This window comes from Netta rufina (assembly GCF_964035555.1).
Source record: "Netta rufina genome assembly, chromosome: 2".
NCBI lineage: Eukaryota > Metazoa > Chordata > Aves > Anseriformes > Anatidae > Netta > Netta rufina.
The window spans coordinates 137,910,706-137,938,297 of NC_140124.1; the positions used below are offsets into that span (position 1 = coordinate 137,910,706).

At 42.6% G+C, this 27,592-nt stretch overlaps 1 protein-coding gene across 2 annotated transcripts; it reads right to left on the reverse strand.

The window, feature by feature from the left end:
• Positions 1-1,311: 1,311 nt before the first annotated feature.
• Positions 1,312-27,276, reverse strand: AZIN1 (antizyme inhibitor 1). 2 transcript variants are annotated; one of them, XM_084282357.1, is made up of 12 exons: positions 26,969-27,276; positions 21,331-21,468; positions 14,180-14,377; positions 11,897-12,070; positions 11,424-11,596; positions 7,738-7,872; positions 6,187-6,268; positions 4,841-4,915; positions 3,739-3,904; positions 3,040-3,158; positions 2,630-2,844; positions 1,312-1,936 (listed from the first exon to the last, which is right to left on the reverse strand). In XM_084282357.1, the coding sequence occupies exons 3-12, from the start codon at positions 14,279-14,281 to the stop codon at positions 1,825-1,827; spliced, it is 1,353 nt and encodes a 450-aa protein (XP_084138483.1). In that variant the 5' UTR covers positions 14,282-14,377; positions 21,331-21,468; positions 26,969-27,276; the 3' UTR covers positions 1,312-1,824. The 2 variants fall into 2 exon arrangements, with proteins under 2 accessions (XP_084138483.1, XP_084138484.1); XM_084282358.1 differs by lacking the exons at positions 21,331-21,468; positions 26,969-27,276 and adding an exon at positions 13,072-13,242 and having other exon boundaries at positions 14,180-14,318.
• Between the last annotated feature and the right edge of the window lie 316 nt (positions 27,277-27,592).

Genomic DNA, 27,592 nt, shown 5'->3' on the forward strand with positions numbered 1-27,592 from the left:
TGACCACTGTATCATGTAACTTTTTTTTTAACTGACCTGTAAGGTAACTGTTTTCCTTAAGACTGCATAACAGAATTCTTTTAAGTTACCTTAGACAACTACAGCTTGTATGTCAAAAACTGTAAAGTCCATTTTGCCTAAGGAAAGACTTTAACTGGTAGACAGAACTAGGTGCATATTGACTTCTTGAAAGTTAAGGATGGATGGTAATTCAGGTTTCAAAAACAAAACAATAAAAAAAAAAAAAAAAAGAACATAGGGTTCCCACTATCATTGCTAGACCATTGTCAAAACAGAAGTCATTTTGTACTTTTAAGCTGGCCGGTAGAACTGTTCTGACAAGTTGAGTCCAATCTGACAGGGTTGCTCTGTAGCAATTTTTTCCCCCACTTTCAATTAAAAAAAAAAATTAAAAAAAAAAATAAATCAAATTTTACAAAATCTTTGCACCTTACAGAATGAAAGGTTAAGATTTCCTACGAGCTGGCATTCACTTAAAATATACTTGCAACCAAAAAGTAGAAGTTTTGCTTCTGACTAAAGGTTTAAAACACCATCATCCCCCTGCTTTGAGTACAGGATTCAGAATTTAACTTGCCATTCCAAGACCCTGGCACTCCTCCACCCAATTCTCACACAAGAGATGAATTTAAGAAGTGAGAAAGTAAGAAAATCAGAAAAGGACCCAGAAGAAATCCAGAGGCTCCAGTAACAAAGAAAGCCCCTGAATGGTTTCAGCAGTTCAAATTACTCAATGCGGTTGGCATACACACTTCTGTTAGTATGCATTACCTTCACTTTGTGGGTTTATTTAAAGAAAGTCCAGTGCACAGCCCTTCTAGTAAGAGTTCACACTATACAGAATGAGCTGAATTTGGAAGTTGTACTACTCACTGAACACCATAAAAAAAAAGCTTGTAAAGCTGTACTAACCCATGCTGCCTTAGGGGCACTACATGCATGCTAGCTACAAAACCACCTCATCTTTGCACATTTATCATCTATTGCAGGTTTGCTATGTGGTGTTAGAACAGCAGCTAAGGCCATACTATAGAACTAAACACCACAACTTGCATTTCAGCCTTCCAGGAACTTACGACTTTCACTTTGTACAGATTTCTCAAGCTGAAATTACTTACTGTTTAACGCAAAGCTGAAAGAATGGGCTAAAGAGAAGAAGGCTCCTCAGTCCTGTACAGATCTATCTATTTTATAGCTGTATCTTCTGCCTAACCCCTCCCAAAGTTAGCCTGAAAAACAGTAAAATCTACACAAAGTTTTATTGCAATCATACAAGGGATACATCAAGGGTCAAATACAACAAATACTATGATGCAATTTTACATTTATTAAACTACAGTTCAAAGCACAAATTTACACATTCTAAATACACTAAACATCTAATGAAATCACACTGGTCTCCCACTGACATTTGATATATCTGGGCGAAAGACAATAACTTTACAAGACTTTTCTAACAGGAATCCTTAGTATAAAAACTGTGTACTTGTATGTAAACTGTTGAAGAACCCAAGTGATGGGTTTCCATCTCCACTAAGTCATCCATTTTGTTGCATATTTAAACGCTCAGGGGTTGCACAAACTTAAGTTTAAATTTGGATGCCATTATCTAACCCTCCCACCCCCCAGTGAATTGTAGCTGTAGCTTGTTTTGCCTGGTCCCCATTAGCTATTACTACTTTTTTCAAGTTTTGAAGAGAATGAATTGAAATTCAAGATTGTTCCATTTCTTCCACACTGGAATGTTGACCAGACAAACTACAGACTTGCAACTGCAGGTCTAAATGAAGCGTTAATGCCTGTTTAAGCTGCAGTGGAAAAGCGGTCTTCTGGGCTCAGCTGAATGCAAGAAGGCACAAAGAAGAAGTTCTTCATCAATGTGTCTGAAGTAATTCCAGCATCTTGCATCTCATCCCTGCAGCAAGAAAAGTATGAGTTGTAACAAGGAGCTTGTGTACAATTTAATTTCAGAAACCAGCCTTGGAAATAGCATTTGAAGTCTACTGCCCCTGGATATGTTGACCTCAGTCTCAGCAGAGGGGAGAACTGACTATGCACGTTCGTGGCAGACACAAAAGGGCCGTGATCCATCGACAGGTGAGCAGGGACCTGGCTCCCTAGGCACTGGAACATGGCCCAATTCTTACCGTCCATACAGCAGTGCTAGGACCCTTCCTGCCTACAACCTGCAATGCCAATACTGTATGCAAGTTACAATTAGGAATTGTATTAGGAATTTTGTCCTTTTTCCTAATGTTTGCAAATGCAAAGTCTTGCAAGTGTAAAATTTCCCAGTTGGCTTAGGGGAACCTCAACAGTTGATGTTGAACATGACTCAGGAGCAGCTACCAATAAACTCACAACAGTTCATGTTATGCTCTCCTTTGTCAACCCTAAAGCAAAGTAGGCATGTTATTACAGCTCTCAGTTTACTCTTAGCAAAAGTCAGACACAATAATTAAAAAAGAACCACACCACACGAAAAAGGCACGCTCTTCTGCTCAGTTGCATCTTCCTGTATTTGCCATCATAAAAATAGTTTATATCTGGCTGCATGCATGTGCTCCTGAAACAAGTGAAATCTTGCAGCTATCAAGAATTTTCTTACCAGTCACTGAAAGACATCATGTAGTAAATCAGTGGCCTCTGATAGTCGTTAAAGGTAGACTGTTCACCTAAGGTACCAGAACCCATGTTATCAAAGATCAGCCAATCTCCAACGCTCAGCTCAGGAAGAAGACAGCTTTCCACAATTTGATCAAGCTCATCACAGGATGGACCCCAAAGGCTGCTTGCAAACAGAGGCTCATCTTCCTTGTATTTCTATACGGAAATGTACCAGTAATTCTGGCTTTAGTTATTCAGTAAGAAAATGTTCAAGTATACAAAAGGATAACTTTACAAATAACTAAACACATATGATTTTTTAAAAAATATTGTATATATGTATTGAATATATGTTATAAAAATAAAATTGTAACGATAAGGCCTATCTCTAAAGAATACAGAAGGACTCACCTTGTGAACCCCTGGGTTAGTATTCAGTTTCTCAGACAATTTACTCGCAAAAGAACCATAAACACCATCATTTATGTAATATGTAAATACTGGTTCATCATTATTCCTGGCTTGCTCCACTGGAAGAAGTAAAAAAAAAAAAAAAGTAGTTATCTTGCATGTATTTTTTCAGTTATAAGTTAGGTTGCAGAAAACCTACTTAAGTCAACTGTTTTCCCCTGAAAAGGGAGTCCATGTATCAGAATGGGAGGATTATGGGCAGAGTAATCGGTACAAAATGAGATTAACAATTCAGTTGGAATATTAAATGTGAGGCTTAGTAAAATAAGTATTTTCAGTAACAATCACTAAAGAATATAAGGCCAATGTCTGCTTTAACAGACAACATATCAACTTGGTTTTGTACTTTTCCATGTTAGTCTAATACAGACCCTTCCAATACACCTGATGTAAAGCACCTTATCTAGGTTTAAGCACTGACAAGTCAAACCTAATAAATAAACCAGAAATCCCAAACCTCTGCATTTCATTTTCTTTGTTACACTTATAATATATGGTCAGAACCCAAAAGGTGGTTTACAATGCAGCAAAAGGTATATATTAAATACATGCCAGAACAAACTAGTCCATCCTGGCTAAAAGTAGTGAGCAGTTGTCTCTACTGATTCAGAGCACACTAAAGATAAACACATTGCTTACTTCCAGAAGGAAGAAGTTTGTCATACTCAACAGTTTTCTTTGCAATGATGTTAACTGCTAGTGTAAATGCAGATGAAACATAATAACATCCAGGCTCTGCAATCACATCAACACCAGATTCCTTAGGAAAGTAGGCATCCAGCAGTGGCCTGATGACATGATTAACCTAGGAAGTTGAAATCACAAATAGGACACATGTAACTCAGGTTATACATGTATGTCACACACATACCCCCTCTGAAGACAGCAGTGTACAGTTCTAGAAAGCATGACAAAAAGCTTACTTTATTCCTCTATCATGACAAGTATCCTTACCCAGAAGTGCAAAATTTACAAAAAAGAAAAAGTGTTTAAATATAGGTCATTCTGCTGAAAACTGACAATTGAACACCATGAGCCTGAGTATCATACAGTCCCTCCTCCCAGCCAAAGCTCATGCTGAGGTTCACTAAAGACAACAAAAGTCATTTCAAAGTTTCTCTGGCACAACAGATAATGTGAAGTTACATACAAAGCCAGAAGAACAGCAAAAGTGCCTTTGTGTGATTGGTTCTGAATGTTTTTGCATTAGAAACAAAGTGTTTTAACGCTGATGCTCAAATCTGAAGCCATGTTTTTGATTATTTAAGATTAAGAATTAAGATCCAATTTATGCCAAATCCATGTTAAAAGTTTCATTTAAAAGCAAAACTATCAGTCTTCAATTCTAAAGCAAAGTGCCTGAAGCTTTTGTACAGTAGCAATACAGTTTATGATCCAAAGCATGCTAAGCAGTCTTTGCCCAAACCATGCAAGAGCAATCAGTTAAACCTACAATACATAGTCAGCCACTAAAAAAGTTACTGGCCCAATTCACCTTAGCAGAAGTTATGTCACAGATTGAACTACGGAAATCAGGGTTTACCCAATACAGATGCGATTTAAAAGGACTGATTATACTACCCAGAATAAAGAATGTAAAACCAATTATTTGGATCTTATGGCTTACAGTTTAGCATGGAATTTAGAGTAAGCTTCAGCTATCAACGTTAGTTGCTGTTTGAAGGTGAAACACTTAAACTTAGATCAAAATAAGAGTTTGAACTTTCAATACTTTGCATACCTCTTCAAGCTGAAGTTCTGAACCTGTGAAGCCTCCACCAATATCCAACATGTTCATCTTAAAGCCAAATTCTTCCTAAAATACATAGGCAGAACAGAACATAAATACAGAGACAACTGTAACTGTTAAAAAAAAAAGTTGCTTTTTACTGTGGATATTTTTTTATCAGGTTATATTTTGAGCATATTTAACAAAGTATAGTCTAGTGAGCAAGTTGTATCATAGTAAAAATTAGCGCAGCTCCATGAAACCTAGTAGTAATAGCATTAGGATGTCAATAGAGGCTGGTTGCACAATTCTCACGTAGAAGTCCCACAGCAATGTCAACTCCCATTTTGTGGTATTTGTTATATTCAGACAATATCTGTGGATCAGGGTGGTGCATTTTGGCAAGAGTTATGGACTCACTCATCTGTATAATGCAAGTCTTTCAGATATTGCTTGTGTGACAAGCCTGCTACAATGAATTCACACAAAGATCAGTGAGAACTTCTGTTTTGTTGCCCTCCGTGTGTAACCTGTTACAGGTAATGCACTAACTGCAATAATAAGAGTAAAGAGATTAATTTAGATTCTTCTCTATTTAGTTTATAGGCTTCCCATTTATACAAAAACACTTTGAGAAGTGATTTTTGAATTTCGCAATATGGGAAATACACGTAGAACATGTCAGACTCATTTACGTGAGTCATCTGAAGCATCTAATAAATCCATTCTTCATCCAAATTCAGACTCCCACCACCAATGTATGGCATCTTTAACATATAAGCATCGTGGCAAACAACCTCAGAAATCATGTACACCAGGTTAATAGTTCTATCGTGACAAATAATGAGATACAAATGGTTAACAATTTAATATAACTTAAAAAGCCAATTGTGTATTTGCAGTATTTGAGATTTGAATTTCAAGAAGCCTTTACCAAAGCAAGGAAATGATTTTATTTGAAAATGAATACTGAGTAACAGCAGTTGTTTATTTCAACCATTTAGCTTCATTCTTTTCTGGAAAGTAGGTCATGTTAGCAAGTATCTTTGTTTTTTATGTAAATATATCAGCACAGTGGTGCCTGAAAAAAAATTTAAAAAACTATAAAAACTGTAAAAATACTGGCACGCTAGGCTACTCTGTCAGTGGGACAGCGTTCATTAACTTTTGTCCACAAGAAGATCGTAAGGTCTGTTTTACCTCTACCACATGCCTCACAATGAAGCATTTAGTGCCTTATTAGAAGGTTTTTCCCTACACGGATACACTCTGGGAACATTGCGGTTGGCTTGTTAGTCTGATTAGAATAGAACAGATCCTCTACTGAAGCACATGCAGAGGAGTTATCTCCTACTTACAGCCATGTCAAACACACACCGAGCATCAGATATAGCATGAATGTACGTTTGCAGTTCCTTGCAAGAGCCTGAAACATGAAATCTGAAAGAAATAAAACCACTGTTAATGCACAGAACCTTGCAGCTTTCAGACCAAGCAAATTGTTTCATTATCTACAACAGTAGGGGAAGTAATTTGTTTCCAAGTGGCACAAGACAAGTTTGCATGGTTATATATTGACAGTGTAAAGAACACACCCAGATGATTGCCTTCTCTTCCCCTGGATTCCACATGAGGCCTAGCTTAGCTTAGCAACCTCTAACTGCTAAAAATATCCTACTACAGGCTCACATTTAAGAAATAAGAGACTCACAGAACCTTTCAGTCTCTGCTCCTAAAGAGGTTACAAGGTTTTGTAACCTTGTCCAAGTTGTCCATAAGGCTTAAACAGTGCCAGAACACTGCTAGCAGCTGAGGTAATAAAGTGGGCACCAGCACACCCACAGCCTTCCTAGTACGGTCTGCTAGTTCAGGACAGACCGTGCACATAGATACCCATCTGAGCCATCATACTAAGTCTATTCAATTCTTTAAGGAATACCAATCTGGCACAAAGGTTATGAGCAACATTGACTTTTTAAACTTGGAATACACAAAAACTGTGCGTTCTTGGTTGAAGTTGGCACAGATGTTCTGGATATTAAAGCAAACGTTTGTTTCCTCAGTAGTGTCATCTATTTTTAAAACAGATTCATCGTTTTTAATGATTATAGTACTGCTATCCTCTAACATCAATTCTGGGTAGATTTAAATCAAAACAAAGTTGTTTTAAATCTCCAAAACCTTTTGTTTTAAAATACTTTTTTGCGGTTTTGACAGCCCATCTCATTTGACTGCTTTCTGAAACCATTTGTGAATGTCATACATTAGGAGCTGAAGTTAGATGAAACAAAAACTTGTGTGTGCATTTTTCCTCCATACAGGGAAATCTTTGTGTCAGGCTTAAAATTAAAATACCACAGATGATTTGGAAGCTCTCAGAACACCAGGATTCAATTCCTGTCACTGGCATGTCAAAAGCCTTTCTGAATATTGTTTCAGAATGATCAAGAAGTGACACGAGACTCAGCTCTTTGAAAATCTAACCCCACGTTCACCTTGTTCAAAAATCTGTCCAAGCTATCTCATGTTATACTAGCAGCTTATCTGGTCTGCTATTTATTACTGGAAAAAAAAAATAAAAATCAAGTTACTGTGGAAGTTCAAGAGAAAAGACTGAGGATAAGAAAGGTTTTTAAACCTTGCTTTAACACCAGCAGAAAGATTTTTGATACTCTATTTCAAATCACTTCCATGTCAGTAGTAGTTACTTTGTTTCACACCAGTTTTTGCTTGGATATTAATGCTTTGCTGGGAAGCAAAAAATCATGATCCAAGAAGTTTTATTTCTAAATCCCTGTAAAAGAGAGTGCCAAAAAAGGGGAAAAAAGTCCTTTTGTGCTGTAGTTCTAAGTCTTGAACACATCAAATAAACATCAGCTCAGCCAGCAGAGAACAATGAAGTTACTCACTTAACACCAACTATTTGGACTCCCAACTCCTTAGCACATTCCATCAGATGCCTACAGTTCTTCAGGGTGGTGCCAAACTTCATATTCATCTCCTCATCAGCAGTAATGTCTTCTGTGGCAATGTGCAGTAAGAGCCTAAGAGAAGGGGAAGATGATTGGGGCAGTTGGTTTACATCATCAGCACATGTGAAGCCTGAAGACTGTCAGAAGTATGTTGATTATGTTGTCAGGACTCCAGCTCCATCGATGGATGAGTCAAGTGAACCTAATAAAAACAATCCTGTACAGAGAAAAAACTAGCAATTAGGGGCTAAAACATGGAGCCAACAAGGATAAGGGATTTCGAAATGCAGCAACTAAGACTCTTTTGTAGCAGCAAGAGTCTGTTGAGTGCTGTAATAAAAGAGAACGTTACCTTCTAATAAAGTATGCTTTCCCTAACACCCTTAGTGACTGTAACATGCTTTTCCCATCTCTGTTCTCCTTCCTAGCCCTGAGTAGAGGATGGAGAACCCCCCTTGAGTCAGTCTTGTGTCAGATGTAACACCTGGAAAACCCTTGGCTGACACATTTAAAGTACAGCCTGGCCACATCCCTCTGCCCCCCCTCAGCTGGGGGCATGGCTTGGGGGTCCCCACTCTTCCCCTGCTCCCTGCAGGCTCTTGTGGAGCAGCAATGCAGTCAGCACCACCTCCTACGGCCTTAGGCAGTGAGATAAGGTCCTCCCTCAGGTCAAAGCCTAACTCTGAGTAGGCTCAGCAAGCCTCAGCATCAGTCCTTCACCTGCATTAAACAACACTTGAGTGGCAAAGGCATGCTTATGTCAAACCCTCTCCAGGTACACCCCCAAAGTTTACAAATTCAGACTGCTGCCCGCTAAGAAACTCACTGGCTTTCCCACTCCCCCAGCCACAAGAAAGATCACCTTATTAGCCACGTGGTAAACACAACAGAAGTTGTGTCGTGTTATACACTGACTGCTCAGGAGCACGTTACAGTCAGCCAGCAGGAAGGGCATAAACAAATGGCAAAGCTCTGTGCCAGAAATAAAATAGTTCTTTTTGAGAGATGCAACAAGCAAATTTAGCCTAGTCATGCCAAAATGTGTCAAACTAACACCTACCTTGACTTCTGAAAGTCCTTTTCAAATGTCTCACAATATGTTTAAAACACCAGTTACCAAGCAATCCTCATTAATTTTAAGGTCTATCACTTTGTTCTTCTTGAGACACTGCCTGGCCTCTAGCATGCTGTTTCTCTACTAGCAGAGACACCTCTGTTTGACAACTCTGTACTCAAATCACGTTTGTAAAGCATTTAGCTGACCATATTAAAAACTATTAAGTGTTCCATTCTTTTACACTTTAAAGAATTTCAAAACCATAACATTATTGTTTGTAACCTTACATTAACATTTCTTAAAGACAACACCCTATATTAAATTTTATTGATAAATTGTCACAGCAGCATTATAAATCAGCTAAGATTCCCCCTCCCTCTAGTGGAAGCCACTGTGAAGAAGTGTAATTCTTCCCTTCTAGAAGTTTAGGATGATCTTTTTCCTATATCTCAGCCACTTAGAGCAGGGATAGAGAGTGTATACGCTTGGAAGTTTGCTTTTTTTAGGATTTTTATTTTTCAAGAAGCATTGATCCTTAAAAAGAACTGTTCTGATGGAGCTCTTAGGACACCACCAACCTTAGCTGTTACCTTTGGACTTTTCCAAGCAGATTTTATTATAAGGAAGTGATAGAAAGTAAAGCTGGAAGTATTCCTTTCCCACATTTCTCCTCTTTATTTAATAAACTTGTAATCACTCAAGTTACTGAGACTTCCAAAGACAGATGCATCAATTATAAAAAGCTAGAGACCCATCTGTAACTGTTAGTGCATGAAGTTAAAGATTTTCTGAAAATTAGGAGGAGCAGATTTACAGTTTCCTAAGCAGGACTTCCTCTGTCAGAGTGCAGTTAGCTTTATCTACAGAAGACAACCTAGCTGTGGCTACCATACATAGGAAGAACAAGGCTACATAAAGGCTTTGACATTTTGAAAATGTACCAAGAAAGAAAAATAAAGCCCATAGTTATCACTTTAGTATTGAAGCTCTAATGACCTGAATAAGAATTCAAATTAAAAACAAACAGAACCAAGCAACTCTCCACCAAGTAGGAGAACTTGAGATCAGGTTTTTAGAAAACAGATGGCAATTTGCAGTTTTTAGGAAAGTCAAAGTTCTTGTCCTTTATAAATAATAATTATTTCAAATATTAGACTATGGGATCCTTGAAGATATGCAAAGAGTTTGTGCAACTCCTTCATTCTGCTTCTCTGTTTGGCAATTGTACTGTCTCAAGAAAAATCTGCATCCTAACTTCCCTTACTGTGGGCATTAAGATAGCCTCTTTTAGAAGGAGTTTTCTGTTAGATTCAAAGAAGCAAATTGGCAAAAAAAAAAAAATGAAAAACTGTAAAAGTGCCCATAAAAACTGGTAAAAATACTAAATGATGTAAAAGACAGCTATAACTTTGCTAAGGCACTCAAATTTGTGAAGTATGTCAAGGCTAACATTTTACACAGAGTATGTTATCAGAGATTACGTTCTTTGTATGAGAACTACTCTCCAGCATGCAAAACAGTGACAGGCTGCTACAAGGATGAAGTGTGATCAGTACCAACAGCAGTATTTTGAGAGTATCTTTGAGAGACAGTCTCTTGAGACAGCCTAAGAAAATGAGACTAAAACAGAAACCAAACACACGGTATGAGTAGTCTCCCAACTCTGTATGACTCAGTAGAATTTTGCCAGTTCTGTCACTATGGCCACAGTTTTGAGATGTCAGGACTCTTTAAGGACAGCCTAGAACCAATAGCTCTGAAAAGGATGCCAGGAATCCCATCTTTTAATGTGCTCTGACGAAGCTGTCAGGAAGCTGTACCACATTAGTCACTTGGAAGCAATACAATATCCACTTAGGCCTGACTTCAAGAAAGTGACCCACCGCAAAAGCTTTTGTACGTGAAGGAGAGATGCTCATGTCATTAAGCATCACATCAGTTTTTTTTTTTTTGTTTTTTTTTTTTTAAACAGACAGAATATCAGCTTTGATGATCTCTACTGAAAGCATCTGGGCCAATGCTAAAATGACTAGAAATAGAACTGGAGTCAGATTTCTCGGTAATAGTGGGGAAATATCTGTAGGTACATTTAACACCTGCACAGCACATCCAAGCCCTAGATGGGATGCAGTGCACAAGCTGATTTGCTGATAATCTCAGCACATTCTTAGGCTGAAGCCATTCATTTTCAAACAGAATATTCTAAAGGAAAAAGTGGAAATTGCAATAAAAACAGAAGAATGGACTTGCAGATGACAACATGCCAGACTCCAGAGGTTTTGTGACCAAAATCTTTCTACGAAGACTGCCCTACTATAAGATCTCTCCCAAAACAAGGGCCTTACTATCATATAGGAAGCTGAGACCCAGAGAGGGAAACACCTGAAGGGAAAAAAAAAAAAAAAGCTACCTTAAAGACAGACATCAGAGAGAGAAAAGAAAAACAGATATGTGAGTTGTATTAAAGAAGCTATGTATCATTGCTGCAGCTCAACAAACAACCCAGAATACAGGCAAAATTAAATCTCTCCAACGTAAAAAGCAAAAGCGTAATTTTGACACTTACTTAGCATTTGGATGGTTACGTGCAATTTTCTTCAGCTCAATATCACTGTCACAAGTCATGATGTTTATCCCAGCTTTTGCCGCATACTTTATCTGAGAAGCTTGCTTGCAAGGATTTGTATATATAATGTTTTCAGGAGAAATGCCCAGGCCTTGTACCAATGCCATTTCAGACTGAAAGACAGGAGCATACCAGAGTTTCACAGTCAAGTGCACTATCTTCACCGAGTTCAGTAAATGTGCTCTCATACTGTAGGAAGTAGTCCAAATAAGATGCAGAACACTAACCGTTGCTTTTAGGATGGAAGAATAGATTTTTAACAGCCAGCTGAACATAGGAGAAGTTCACATTTTAGACTATATTATATATAACCATGGCACTAACTACTAAAAAAAATCTGATTTTAAAACACTGGACAGATGGAAGGATGGAAGGAGATAAGGAATAGAGATATGAAGCCAATGGACACTTACTTTACTGGAACATGCAAATCCAATCCCAAGGGTTCCCAGAATTTCGAGTACACCTGGAGTAGAATTGCATCTTACAGGATAAAATGGTTTTATCGGTGCCATCACGTTCTGCCATTGTATGTTTTTCTTTACCAGCTTTCCAAGATCACCAACATAAAATGCTCTTTTTCCGGTCTAAAATAACAAAGTTAGGAAAATAAAATACCTGACATGGTGAGTTTGCTGTCAAAACACAAACAACCTAAGAAAAAGTCATAAAGAATTATGCATTTTTTTTTGGACCTGCTATTAACTTTTAGGTTTGACCCTGAGCAATTCTCTTGTTTGTGCTTTTACCTAGCAATTTGAACTAGCTTTAAACTCAAAGGTAATACCTACCACTTCAAAGATACTATGAATGGTTTATAGATAATAATCTGACATTCCTGGACAAAAGATAAACTGAGTACTTGGCCTTTAAGTTTTATCTAAAAATACAAAATAGGTTACAAATCACTTCCAACTTAGCATTTTTAGAAGTCTGCGATTCTTTGGAGGGTGAAAATCCACTGGGATGAAAGCGTCCACAGTCTCAACATAATTTGCACCTTATTATACAAGGAAAAAAAAAAACTAATGTACTACCATTACTTCAACCTCTAGATAATAGCTCATTTTACTGAAAATTTGTTTGAAAATAAATTTGACTACATGAATTACATTATTGAGACTGTTCTCCACATTTTATGGAGCACAAAGTTTAAGCAGAATTTAAGGAACTTAATTCAACACATTAGAAGTTGCAGAGTCAAGTACATAATCTTTAACAAAATGCACAGATAATTTTCTGTAAACTGCAACACTCCCCCTCCCTTGTGCATCTTTCACCACAGTCTTGCTTAGTATCAAGTCATGATGTCGATGTAGAGGACCAAAATCCAAACTGATCATTCTGTATTTGTTCATAATGTGCACTCAGTAAAAATCCTGTAAACAAATAGCCTAATTATATTAAAGACCGTCACAAAATACATGATCAATCTGAATTAAGACTGTACATCAAACGTTAATTCTAGCACTTGACTAGATACGAAACGCAGATACAAAACTTTGTTGTGGCTTATTGTACACAATGTCTTTATTTCTGTTTAAAAAATAACACAAATAGAAATTCCATCGGGTGGAAGCATACTGACCCCCTGTACGGGTCACCAGCAGGAATGGGATCTGGAGCTTTAGATCCATGGCACACGCCTCTACCCCTTGAGCTAAAGGAGTAAATGAAAGCAGCAGGAGGCAGCTATCCTCTGTGAGCCAGCCAGTGGTTGGAGACATGACATGTTGCCAGTAGTTTACCTATTTATTTGCTAGACAGAAAAAGAATATTAGGAATCAGGATTTGGGAATCCTTTACCTGAGTTCAGAAGGCCATGGGATTTAGCTATTTGCTGTACTATAGATGAGCACTTGCATTTGAACATTAGTTTTGGTAAACCGAGGGAAAAAAAAGTGAACAACTCATAGGTGTGGCATATTAAAGATACAGGACTTGCTAATTAAACTTAATTTTTCATAAAGGTCTGTCTTTCTACAGCCTTGTCAACAAAACAAAGCTTACAACATCTTCCTACCTCCTAAGAAATGAGTGAAGCCTGATTTTAATAAAACTATTACTACTATATACATAGAGTCATTTTTTTTTTTTTTTTTTTCCAGTTGATTGCTAAGCCTCAACAGCTTTTAGACCAGTTTATTTATCTTGGAAGAAAAAAGCTGCACCTCACAATGTGTTCTTGGTCTTGATACCTGTGCTTCTTACACCTGGGAAGGTAGCGGGAAGGTGTACAACCATATGATTATGACCACAGAAGTTTTAAACATGGCTTTAAGCTGGCTCAGCACAAGCATTTGTCCAAACTGTGGCGTATTTTCAGGGAAAAAGCAGAAAATTGTTTTTAACTCAGTAATACACACTTGTCAAATTTCAGGTTCCTGGTCTAAACAAACCTCACTGAAAATAGTTTCTTTGAGGAATGAGATAGGAACCTGTATTTAAGACAATCAGCAAAATTACCTTCCTGTTAACCATGCTCAGGGAGGTAACAATTGCTGTCCAAATTTCCCCAACAGAATTCAGCCTTAGGAAAACAAACATGAAGTAAAATTAGAATGGGTAACTACTTTATAAGGTGAATTTTAGCCGACTGTTCCTCTGTTGCTGTCAGATCATCAGTGCTAAATACCTTGACCTAGTTTGAAGACTTAGAACTAAACCAGAAGATCTGGAAAATTTATAAAACTTACATGAGTATGTTCATAAATACAGTTGTCAATAACATCTGCAAGAGTTGCTCCTTCATCCAACAGGCCAATGGAGTAATTTGCATCCTCGAGAAATCCTTTCATCTCAGCCGTATTCCGCGAAGCCGACAGTCATAAACCAAGAAACACAAGGGATGGGCTTCCAAGCCTTAAATCCGGGTCCTTAAATTATGCAACAAACTGTACAAAGAAAACATAAACCAATGGGAAAAGAGGCACAAAGCATACCCGTCACCTCTTGACAGAATTAGAATAGTATTTATTAAACAAGGCTGGTTGTTTTCTAAAGACACCAGTATTTGGCTTTAAAAATAATAGAAATATAGGTTTCCAGTTTAAAATGTGAATAGAAACTAGAAACATTGCAGCTGAATGTGAAAACAATACTTTACTAAGACCCTAAAAGTTAATACGATGGTTTTGGCTTCAGATGTTCATAAGGTCATGATATGAGCTGTCTTATGTTTATTTCAACTCCTCCCTAGAGTAAGTAAATAAATAAAACCCAATATCTGCAGCATAAATTTGGTAAACACTGTTAGCGATATGAAAACATACTTACTTGAGCTTCCTTTCATTCAAGCTAATATTAAGAAAGACAACTGAGCAGCAGTTGCTCTTACTTCTTGTCATTATAGCCAGTAGCAGGGAAAACACTGGCATGAGCTTTGCGTGCTTCCTGGATCATTCATTTTGAGTATGCCACCTACATTTCTCAAAAGAATTATTTCCTGCCAGGTGAATTTTACTCCGTGGTAGTGACAATTTTCAATAAAATGTCCAGGAGATGAATGACAAAGACAAGTATGCTTCTTACTCAGCATACTTGCCTCACAAGTGAGTCATATGCTTCAGTGAATCCTGAAGACCCAAAACAATTACGAAAGGGTAAGATAAATCCTGACATCGGTGCGGCAAGTAAATTATAATTACAGAAACAATGACTAGGTGGCAGACATTTCAACAACCAGGAAAAACATCTTCAGAGTCACATCCCATTTGAAATTTGTGAGTAACAGCTAAAATTCCTTTAGGAAGGCTAACAAGCTTACAAATTAAGTTTGACTTGGAATCAATGAAACAAACAGGAACACTGGAGCCGTATTTACACAGCCACTACCATGCTGTGAACAGGTACTTCATGGGTATCCTTGATTTGCCAGCTAATTAGAACAAAGACCTGAACACATTCACCTCTGTGAAATACCAGTGGTTTCCAGTAGCAGAGTACAAAAAACACATTTTTCCTCTTGAGAAGAAATCTAGCATCAGCATTTTACTGAAGACTCAATACAATTCCAGAGTATTAGAAATCTGAAGGTCAACAGCAGAAAAGCTATGAATATAATTTAAATGGTAACAGCAAAGTTTAGTTCTCTTCGCATAACTTCTGCTATAAATTTCTGCAAATTTATGCTATGGCTTAAACAGCCTAATGTATAAAGTTCAGAAGTATTTCATACATCCTCAGGAACATGCTGGTTGTGTAATAAAACATTAAACTTTCCTTCTCCTACAATAGATCTTTTGTTGTCCTGCTGCAAGAAAAATACCCGAAGAGAGGAGTGAGCAAACAACCATGCTGAACACACGCAGAAGCAAAATGATTTCCATTTTCAGCAGATTATTCAAATGCAACATTGCCCTTTCATAAACCTACAACTTTCTAAATCCTTTTGTTACACTGAGGAGTATTATAATTTAAAGGAAAAATATATATAGTGTTGCATCTGCACCTACAATATGCTTTGAACACATATAATCAGTTCCATGACTTTTGGAAAAGTTCAGCAAGCCTCAATGACAAGATTTTGACAGAGTAACCCTGTGTAGGGTGAACTTCCATGATCCCAGTTTCTCATTCCCCCTCCCCACTCACATCCCATCCACCAAAACTGCAAGTATCTGCAAATGAAAGCACGCAGAGTGACTGGGCTGACAGAAGCCTTATAATTCAGCTTCTTTTTTTCAAGTTGTTGCACAAATTCTGCATTTCTGACCCTAAGCTCACAATTCCCTAACCTATTGTACAAGCCCACTAAACAGTCTGAAGGCAAAACTAAATTCAGGATTTGCTGTATATAAAAGGGTACCAGACTGGGTTTTAAAACTGGATTTTTTTTTTGTCTGGTTGGTTTTAGTCCGACAAGCCACTTCCTACACTCCGAAGCACGCAGATGCTCATGAGTCCCTTCCACTGTACTACTGCATGTCTCCACCCACCCTCCCTGGGAGGAAGCACAGATCTGTCCTGTTGGAAGGTCCCCGGCCACTCAATGGAAGCAGTCACAAGCACTGAATAGATTTTAGCCTCAGACACACACACACCCTGCAGGCTAATTGCTGGTGCCTCTGATTGCACACAAAGCTTGGTCCAAACAAGCAGCTGGCTTTTCTCTCTCCAAGTCCTAGGATTTGTCTGAGTTACATGGAGGGGATTTAGGCTAATTTTGTAGCGTTTTCAAAATAAAGCTTTTTCATAGTCAATGATGGTGGTGTCTGTAGTTTTACAGAGACATTGTAGTTGTCAGCTTTCCTCCAAAAACTACATTTTTACTTTTAGGGAGGTCCTGTGGGAGGGAAAGAGAGCAGGATTAAATAAAGCACAGGGAGGGAAGAAGCCTTTTTGCCAGGAGCTCCCTGAAAGCAAAAACGACGCGAACACTTAACTGGTCAGTTTACTTAAGACTTAACTTCAACTTACTCTGCCAAGTTGAAGATTAAGAAAAATGTTTGAGAGCAAAAATAAACAGATCAGCTTCAGACAAGCAAGTTGCTCTATGAAAGACGGTAAAAACATTTGCATTTTATTTAACTAATTGATCATACCAACTTTAAACAACAGCAAGGTTTAATTAACACAATAAGAGCTTTTTGTTAGCTTTGATGAAGGTCATTTCCTAAAACGCTGTCTCTCGTAATTCAGTTATCCAGAAGCATCTTATGATCAAGAAGCAGAGACAAAAATGAGCCCATACTAGTACAGACAAATAGCATAGCTTGCAGGAAGCCATAAACAACCTAGTATAACCTCTCCCGGGCTGCTAAACAGCACTTGCTTTTTCTAAGCATGTCTGTGACATCTAAGTTTCTCATTTTGCAAAATGCATCCAGTAAAAGAGCCTACCAACTTCTACCCTGAGTCCCAGCTCATTACCCTCCTCTCCAGTTTCTTCTGCTCTTGGAAGAAATTCTCTCCACTCCTGCAAGATAGAAAATACGCAGAGAAAACTGGAATTCCTACCAGCAGCATCATACAACGGTGCATACTTGAGAGATTCTTCTTTAACACGTGTAGTGGGATTTGGGATTGTGCTGTATCACCTTACCCTGTTCTGCCCCTCCTGACCTCCTACCCCAAAGTAGGAGGAGAATCAATGGTAAGATCTGTGGAATATGAAATGAACACACGCAAAAGAAAACAGAAGAATGGTTCAAGACTTCCGAATCTGTAGGGCAGAATCAGAAATTACAATCCAGAGTTCAGTCCACACTGGGAACGCTGACATAATGCAACTCATAATTTGACAAACTTCATGTGGTAACACCACCCATTTTACTCCCCAAAGTGTTAGCCTGCACAGTGCTCCAGGACATATATTTAAGAGCAAACAAAAGCTGTCAAGTGGTGTGAGACTTCTACATAGGCATGCAATTGCTTTCTTTGAAGCAAGCATTACATCCTCAGGCTCTTCAAGATTTAACACAATGATTTCCCAGATGAAGAACTTTTATCTTAAAGTTCAGATATGTAAACACTGCAATTAACGCAAACATCTGGAACACAAGAAAATTAAAATACTCTGAAAAGCGACTAAACACATGCTTGTCATATGCAAGCATCCATAACAAACTCATTGCTTCCAATTTTTTTCTTTTTGTTGTCAGAATTACACATTGTTTGGCCTGAAAAAAAAAAGTTGTTTTTTTTTTTTTTCTTCTCCACTAAAAACTTCCTCTGCAGAGAACAAAGTCTCCACAAACCAGACAGGTTCCCAATAATGCCTTTCAACTACCCGTCTCAGTAGACAAAATAAATATTTATGAGATTAACAATTATGCCAATGCAAAAATCTTAAAGACTCAGAAGACCTTCATCTCACGTTCCTTACTGTACTGGTTCTTCAAGAGTAAAAGATCAAAAAAATTGAAGCATTATCACTAACGTTGCCAATTAAATACAGAAGCTGATATACTAGGAAAGTAGAAACACGAGTCCTTTGTTTTCAGTACAAGAAATGCCCATTTATATTCAGAGCATCTTTAAGGAGTATTCCAAGATGCTGTTTCACTAACTTGTGTCCTCATCATTCAGTTAGCTGAACACAATCTCAAGCCAAGTAACGCAAATCCTGAAGCAGGTTTCTCTATTTACAATGACTTTGGGCATTTTGCATCACTCCGTTTGCCTCTCTGTGCAAATCCATCGAGGGTCACTGCAGAATACCTGCACGGCTCAGGTTAATTCCCCCTGCCTCCCTTCAGCAGTATTTCACACCATTAAATGAGCCATGTAACTGAGCATCTGTGATGAAGAAGAAAGCGAGCAAAGGAGGAGGTACTCAGAAATAACGCCCCATTTCACATTTTCTTCTGCAACATCCATGCTTTCAAGAACTTTCTTCTGCTTTCTTGATGTCTGAATACATTATTCAAAGCTGATAAGCCAGCAAAGCTTCCCAAAAGGCATACGTACTCCTGCAATCGCACGTATGCTTCTGTGGTACCACATTTGCTTGCACTCTCATGAAAGAGAAGTGCTACCTCACTTCCCTTCCCTCTCCCCACACTTACCAGGCACTTGTAATACTCTCCATGCTGCCCAGTGGCCCTCTACTGTGCTCCCAGCCCCATTCAGACAGAAAGGCAGGAGAGCTTGAAAGGCCAGCCAGCCCAAATAACTCCTGCTCCCACTGGGCATAAGCAGGGCTGCTTAATAGGTCAGCTTTCCATTGGAAATTCCCTCCATTTCCAATCAGCCAGACACAGCAATAAATAGAACAGGTTTTCAAAGCAGCAACACCTCAGACCTCAGCTGCCAAACTGTTTGCTCAGGAAATTAGAGCTCGAAGAGCAAGACAGAACTAACACCCCAAGTTCTTCCTTGGCCAGCGTTGATACAAGGACAGAAGTGGGAGGGAGAGAATTATAAAAAGGAAGCAAGTTTAATGGGAATATAAGTATACCTTCAGACAGAAGATTTTTATTTAAGTTCCATTGCAATATAAGATTAATAGTTATGTTTAAAAGCTCAATTGACCTTTTTCCCCATTAAATCACTTTACAAGTTGAACAGGACTCAAACTACCAATTAGCTGGCTAACTTAAATACATCTTAGCTGTGTTGGAGGCAATTACCCATGCTTCAGCACACCAAGCCACGCAGATTTACTGGCAAACACTTACGGAGTACCGCTACATACATCACCTCTACGTTCAATATTGAACTGGTTCATTTGTGGACAGTATATTAGCACTAAAGACATAATAGATCCTAGAGCAAAATAAGCATGCAGAGCAGCTGAGCTTTCAGCCACAAATCCAGCAAATCCAGCGGTGTTTCCATTCCAGGACAAGCTACACCTTGTGCTACTTGCTGCAGCACATCAGCCCATTAGTTAGGGAGGTACCAGAGCAGCCCTCCCCACAAAGAACAAAACTTCGAAGTCAAAATTACTTCAGAATTGTTTTAAAAAAATAAAATCCACTTCCAATACCTTAAGATGTTGCACTATATGTTCTCCTTCCTCCTAACAATTTTGCTGCCTTTGCTAACTTTTAATTGCTTGTTTCCTTTACTACTGTTGAAGTGCAAAACGTCACGCTAGAAAGTCCTACCCATATTCAAAAGTGAACTGAAACTCAGAAGCTAAGCAAGAGAATTTTCTCGGATCTGCTTACAAAAAAGAAGTTGGTACCTACAAAACGACAGCAATATATAGAAAATTTTCAGTGTCAGCTGTATTTGCTTGAACTAAATAGAACCAGATATATTTGGCTAATTCCAGCACATTTCAGACAAAACCAGAAGAACACCACCTCTGGAGATAAAAGACAGAAATCACGATAAGCCAAGCTCACCCTGTGCTTCCCTTCCTGCAGTATTTTCAAAGGACAGCATCATCTATGTGAAGTACCTTATTAGGAGACATACCAACAGAACTGGTATTTAAACTCCTTGTGGTCTTTAAAAAGTGCCTTTATCAGTTAAATGCACTTAACCATTCTCATTCTGAAGTTTGACGTTAAGAAGCTTTATATAATTTGTAGGTACTAAGCCAAACAACAAAAACACCAGATAGCCTGACAAGAAGCAAGACTGTATAAAATCAGCTTAACTCAGATATTACAAACGCATTTAAGGGTATTGTTAAAACCACATAAAGCTATTGTTTTGTGTTAGCAGAACAGGATAACCACACACATTCCAGAGTTTTCCGCGCTCCTTAAGACCAACTACATGCGTTCACTTGTTTTCAGTTATCACGGCTTTTGTTTTGCTTTAATAACTGTTTGCCTCTTTAAATTTAAAGAGGTTTATAATTGGTGCACGATTTCCATCCAACGCAGAATTCCACATTCTACTGTAGCTCAACTACAACTATTTGTGGAAGTGAATAATAATTAGCAAATAATGGAGACGGGCATTTGGGAAGGCACACCCTTGATCAGCATTAGTTACAGTTTACAATAGCAAATTTTAACTATTTCATTGTAAGACACCCTCAGAAATCACACAATACTCAGCAAATCATGGTCAGGCAGTGCAAATTCCTAACTTCCAAATTCCCACTGTGAGACTGAAGCTACTGCAGCTTATTTTCAGATTTCTGTAGCCTGTGGCCCTAGTGCAGAAAAGTACAAAGTTTCCTAACACATGTTCAAGTCCCACAGAAGTTGATCAGATAAAGCTGCTGAGAAAAGTATTAGGTAAGTAAAAAAATTACAGTGCTACCTTGAATGAGAGCCCAGGATACCATGCACGCTCCTGCTTTCCAATTTTTGCTAAGCTACATAAAGACAGTTATTTTGTATCTCAGAAAGCCAACACATACTGTTCACATTTTTGGAAGTACTTAGCCTGCTGCATACAGATGAGGAGTGAGGGGAAAAAAAAAAAAAAAAAGACTTACATGGACAAGTTAGGAGATGGAACCCTACTATCATCAGCTAGGTTCCCAAGGTGGCTCAGCGTTGAAGTCGAACTGTTCTCTATAAAGCACTTCTCCTAAGCCCTCTGGATAGTTGTAAACTTGATCAGAGATTTTGCCCTGTAGGGAGAAACACACGCAAAAATAAATTTCATCACCAGAACAAAATAAAAGCTTAATCTTAAAACACAGGACACGCATTTTTAGTGCTGCAGTTAAGGAGGCTTGCAACTTCAAGCTGTGAAAGTCTATAATCACATAAAATGCCCAGTTTTCAACTCATGAACTCCAAGCCAGACCAAGTCAGGTGTATGGAGCACTGGTAGGACACATGGGAACTGCTTGTTTGTACTCATCTTTCATTGTCTGAGCTGGAAGACTTTTAAAGCAGAGGCAAAGAGCTCCACACCAGCCTGCTGTATGGAAGTCCTTAATGCTGGACCATCCGCCCCAAAATGTTTTTAACCCTGTAACTGTTGCAATTTTTCTGGTTCCAACCCCAGTTCCTTTCTACTTTGTAATTCCTTTGCCACATGCTCTTTGTTTGCTGTGAATGGACCTGATATGTGGGTGAAAATAGGGCTTTATATAGTGAGGCTCAACACTAAAGGTACAAATCCATAGATGAGCAAGACAGTAAAAAAGAAAGAAACTCAGGCTTGCCTTCAGGAATGAGGAAACATTTTGGCTGGCCCCAAAGTCTAAGGATGTTACACATAACACCAAGACGGCTTTTTAGAAGGCCAGTTTACTCAAATTAAGGTAAAGCAATCACAGAAAACAGTCCGAGGAACATGAAAGGCAGTCAGGCAGACACAAACCAGCCCCGCTGAGAAGCTGTGCCCTCGGAAAGGAGCTGTCATTTTCAGGGACTCCAACACAGTACAGAGCTGGCCTTGCGTAAACCCAGCACACACACCAAGATCTCCACAAATTCGCTGTGGTCTACGGCATGAAATGGGGAATGCACCGACTGATTGTAAAAATAAATAAATAAATAAATAAACCTTTGCTGCTCCCATTATTTAAATGAGCCTACAAGCGCAGACTACAAGAACCTGGCTTCTGGGAATCGCCTAACCCAGGCTATCATCTTCTCAACCACAATACGGTTAAGCAAACTGCCAAAGTGTATTTTTCCAGTTATTCTTGCTATTAGAAAGCTAAACAGCTGTACCCTACCTCCAGGGCAACTTTTTCACAGCAACTCTACAGAGCAATCTCTCCAGCGTTAGCATGAAGATTAGCATTAGCATCCAGTATCAAAAATAAGCCTCGCTCCTTCAGACTTGTTTGAGGTATTCAGGAATTCTGCCAGGTAGGATTAATGTACGTGCACTGTATTTAATCATCCCTTTCTTTCATTAACGCAAGAAATCAGTGATGTTTTGTTTTCAGACTATGCATACAACACCTTTAAGAACAGCCAGCACTTGGTTTTTGTAAAATCAACCAGGAGCTCCTCTGTGCTGCTCTGATTACGCTCAAGGACTCGTACCGATTTGAGTCCACCTTCCTAGGGGAACAAGGCATTAAAAACTGCTGCTTCTAGGCGCAGCACATGACCCTTTAGTGCAAAACCTAAAAGGCCGTGCTTCAGACAAATACCATCAGCAGTACTACTCTGATAAATGCTCCCACACGTGCCAAGGAGAAAGCACGCAAAAAAAGTTTCCAGGGTGTTGGAGTGAAAAATGATCATTTTCTTTAGCAATAGTTAACTACGAGCTGTGCTGAGATCCAAGTGCTCTTCAGAATTTCTTTTAAATGAGGATTATTTATCTGAAGAAACTACGTATGTGTATAAAAAATACTCTGACTTGCCTCTTTTGTGCAGATTTGCCAGTATTAAATACTCAGAGCTGGAAACAGTAGGATACGAGCATTTCAAATCCTACTAGTTTTATTCTAGAAGGCAAGTGAGTAAGCTAAGAGTTAGTTTGCTCCGTGGTAGTAGAGCAGGACTACCATTTTAAGCCACAGAAACGTGCTAGATGCCCATAATAGAGGAGGACAACCCCATTTTTAGAGAAACCGCCCATGTGATGAGGCACAAGAAGTTCCACTGTTTAAGGGTGTTAAAGTAGGTATAAAAATGCTCTTTGCTAAAACACCGAGCTCTGTGGGAATGAACAAGGGGGCAGCTTTGCCTTTTAATAACCAAGCGGCACCTATGTGCGTGTATTTATCTGCCATCTGTACGCATACCAGCAGGTGCCCTGAGTCTGACTGCAGCTCAACCAGAAGTGCAGTACTTTATACCAAACAGTAGCACTCACCTGAGGAATAAAATAACCCCCACAGCTGCCCAAAGAACACAGCATTGCCAAACAACTGCATCTGCCTGATAAGCCCTGTGAGCACCCGCATGAGCCCTTTCCAGCTCATCTGCCCCCCAAACATGAGACAGATAGACCCACAAAACTGAGCATAATTAATTTCCTTCACTAAGATGATCCCGGGCATCTCCCAGGTTCCAAAAAGAGGTCTCACAATGATCTGAGCTAAACTACCCAAGGGCCAAACCCTAAGGATCTAGAGCAATGACCTCACACGTTCAGAGCGACAGACAGACTCGGAGGCACCAAAGTTACTCTGGTCCACAAATAAACCGAGCTATTCTTCTGGTACAATGGGTCTTTCCCAGATCAGTGCCAAGGCATTTCGGTGAGGCGGTCTCCAAGGGAAATCGCAGCTCTGCTTGCTGTCCTGAGGAGCACACGGGTCTGCCAGAAATCCTCCCATCGACCACGCTCTCTCCTGCACTGGATCAAGAGCGTTTTGAACCGAAATTTGCCATTATATCCAAATTAGTCCATTACATGATTAAGCATCCTTTCAGGAAGGGACAGGCTAAATTCCCTGCCAGAGCACTCTGTCTCTCCTTTAATTGGAGAGATTGAATCATTTTCAAATCATACGCTCCAGCTGAGCATTACCCCGAATATACACCTTAAAAAAGGCATTAGGATTTTTAAAGAAAAAAAAAAAAGCCACCAGCACGCCAGGCAAACCCAGATGCATGAGCTGCTCGCCTCCAGGCAGGCTGCAGCGCTGGTGGATGCAGTGAGTCCTCCTTCTGCCTCCAGCAAAGCAGGAGGAGATTTTGCATTGCTGTTGAGCACCGAGGGATGCCACTCCACACAAACTGCTGTGAAGACCCCTCTTTCTCTCGGGTTTAACAGCCCGGGAGCTGGAGGCTGCCCGCTCTCCCCTGGAGGGATGGAGGCTGGCCAGCCTGCTCAGCCCACTCCAGGCAGAGGAGGGGAGAGGACGGGGCACCTCCCCTGCCCGACACACATGGGGAGGGGGCTGCAGTGTCGCAAGCATCAGCCACAGCGGCAGCAGCATTGTTCACAGGGTGACAGGAAGGAAAGAACTAGACTGGACCAGTCCAGACTGGAACAAACCCCTCCTACCATCACTGTTATCCACAACCCCCACCGCCCCCCCACCACCGCTGCCGCTCACGTTTATGGGGGAAGAATGGCGAGCAAGTGCAGGGGCTCCGGAGGCAGGAGCCCAGCAGCTTGTGGAAGGTGGGAGTGGGGCAGCACCCACCCCAACCCTCTGCCACGCAGCGCAGGAAACCCAGCCCCGCTTCTGGCTGGGGAGGAGGTAGACCCCAGCGGCTCTGCTGGATGCTGCGCCGTGTTTCCCTGCAGGGCGGCTGTGTTCGGCCGGGAGCAGGACACGGCCGAATCATGCTCAGTCACCGGAGGCTGCTGCAGAGGTCTGAAACGCAGCGCTTCTCCTGTCTGCTGGCACGCACCGCCTGTGCGGGGTTACACAGCGCAGAAGATGCGCTTTGGAAAGGGTTGGGAGAAGGTTTCAGCACGCTTGCTGCCCTCGTTGCAACAACGGGGGTCCCCCCGCACAGCCACACACCTTCTTGGGCTCTGAATGAGGCCACAGCTGACGGGGTAGGGTCTGTGGTGCGGTCTGGTGGCAGGGTGCGATGGCATCCTCCTCGTCTGTGCCAGGTGCCCCGTGCTCGCAGTCCCCTTCACCCCTGTCCCACACCATGCTGAGCCTGAGCGGGGTCTCAGCACACCCAGGCACACATTTTACAGACACACGAGAACTGAGCTGCCACTTGACTGCCTCCCTACCCTACGCTTTCCAAAAGCCACCAGCTGGACCACAGGGGCTGGCCGAGGCCACCACACGAAGGAGGCTGAAGCAGGAGACTTCCAGAAGGACCAGCAGCACCAAACCTGCTGCTGCCGCGCCGACTGGCTGACCAAGGGGAGGGGAAAGCGTGCGTCCTTGAGACAAGCTGCCTTCTGCTCATCTTTTCTGCTCCTCGGGAGGGAGAAACACACCTCTGGATGCAGGAGGAGACAGCTGAACGAGGGGGAAGGCGTCCCCTTTCCCTGCTGGACTCCCTGGTAGCTCTGCGTTAAGGCAATTTGCCCTGTCATCCCCCGTCTCGTGCAGGAAAGAGCCACTTGTGCTTGTGCAACACCCCCTGACTCGTGTGGCACCCTCTCGCCTCATGCCGTCACCGCCACTCCCCGTGGCGATCCCCCGGCGGGGCAGCAGGGAGGGGGACGGCCGAGGTCCCCCCCGTGAGGTGTCCCTGTGCCACCCCAGCCCCTCAGGTGCGGGGCAGGGCGCTGTGACAGCGCGGGAGGGAGGAGAACCCGGATGGCTGGCCAGGGCGACGCACAACATGGCCTCTGAGCAGCAGGCAAGGAGCGACGCCTCCGCCGTGCCACGAGCACTGCTGCTGCTGCTGCTCCTCCAGCCTCTCCTCCTGTCACATCCCCGGGCTGGGGACACTCAGCTCAGCGCTCTGACAACCCCGGCACCGCGGGGGCTCACGCACCAAGGCGGCGAGGCGCCTCCCCTCCCCGCGGGGCCGCAGCCCCCGCTGCCTCAGGACGAGGGGACCCCCTCAGGCGGCCACCTCCACGCCCCCCCCCCCTCCACCACCACCACCGAGCCCGGCTCGGCTCTGCTCGGGGGGAAGGCAGCGGCGCAGCAGCCCCCTCCACGGGGATCCGCCATGTTAGGGCCGCCGCCGAGCCCCGAGCCCGCTCCCCCCGGAGCCTCCCGGCCCCGCCGCCCCCTCACAGCCCAGCCCGGCCCCGTCAGGCGGCGGCTGCCGCCTCGGAGCGGCCCCGGAGCCGGTGCCCGGGCTCCCCCCGCCGCCTCCCGCCCGCCGCGGGCGCTGCCGGCCGCCATGTTAGCGCCGAGCCCGCTGACCCCCGCCGGGGCTTGGGGAGCTGGGGGGGCTCCCGCCGCCCTGCAGCCTCCTCCTCCTCCTCCTCCCGTCCCCGGGTTAGCGGCGACCCCGCGGGGGAGCCCCGGTTGTGGCTCAGCCCCGCTGCTCTCCATCCACCGCTGCCGGTGGTGGTGGTGGCAGCTGGGCGAGCCCCGGGGAAGGGGCAGCCCCCACCGCAGCCCCGCCGCGCTCCCCGGGGCTGCTCCATCCCCCCCTGCGGTTGGGGGATCGGGGACGGCTCCTGCACCCCCACCCCAAGGGGCACGGAGCCCCCTCCCCGCCCGCCGCCCCCTTCCCCGAGCCGGGAGCCCCGGCACCGACCCCAGCCCGGTGGTGGGGAGGGTGTAAGGGGGGGGGGGGGGACGGGGACACCCCGCCGCCGGTACTCACGTGAGATAACGGCCCGAAAGATTTGGTAAATCGTCTTCTCTTTTTCGGCGGAATTTTTAAAGAGGGATGTGGGAACCTACAGCAGAAATACAGGCGGCGGCAGCGGCGCCTTCCAGGGCCATAGGCTGCGGGGGAGACCGGCGGGGGGTTAGCGCAGCGCAGCGCCGGGACGGGAGGGCACAGGCACAGAGAGACGGAGCCGGGCCGGGCTGGGGGGGCTGCGGCAGCGGGGGAAGGGGGAAGAGAGAAACGGAGGCAGGAGCACGGCCACCGGGCGGCGAGGCGAGCGGCGACGAGAGGAGAAGGGGGCGCCGCCGGCAGCGCTCTTATAGCGGCGGGGAGGGACCGGCGCCACGCGTCAGCGCCCGAGCGGGGCGGGAGCGGCTGCGAGCAGCGAACGGAGCCTCCCGGTTCCCCTCCCGGTTCCCCTCCCGCTCGGGGCTGGGCTCGGAGCCGGCTCCCGGCTGGGCTCGCTCGGAGCCGGGCGGCCCCGCAGCGGGCACCGGGAGCCGCGGGGGCGCCGCCGGGGCCGCGCTGCCCAAAATGGAGGCGGCGCCGCCGCGGCCTGGGCGCCCCGCGAGGAGCTCCCCCCTCAGACCCCGCTCTGGGGGCTCTCGGCCGCCC

What these genes read in the sequence shown, in the direction of transcription:
- AZIN1 (XM_084282357.1), bottom strand. Translation starts at nt 14,281, where the DNA reads ATGAAAGGATTTCTCGAGGATGCAAATTACTCCATTGGCCTGTTGGAT. An exon ending in CGTAACCATCCAAATGCTAA is followed by an intron (nt 7,873 to 11,423) that starts GTAAGTGTCAAA and finishes CCCTTCTCTTAG; the next exon opens with GCTCTTACTGCACATTGCCA. An exon ending in ATGATGTCTTTCAGTGACTG is followed by an intron (nt 1,937 to 2,629) that starts GTAAGAAAATTC and finishes TTCTTGCTGCAG; the next exon opens with GGATGAGATGCAAGATGCTG.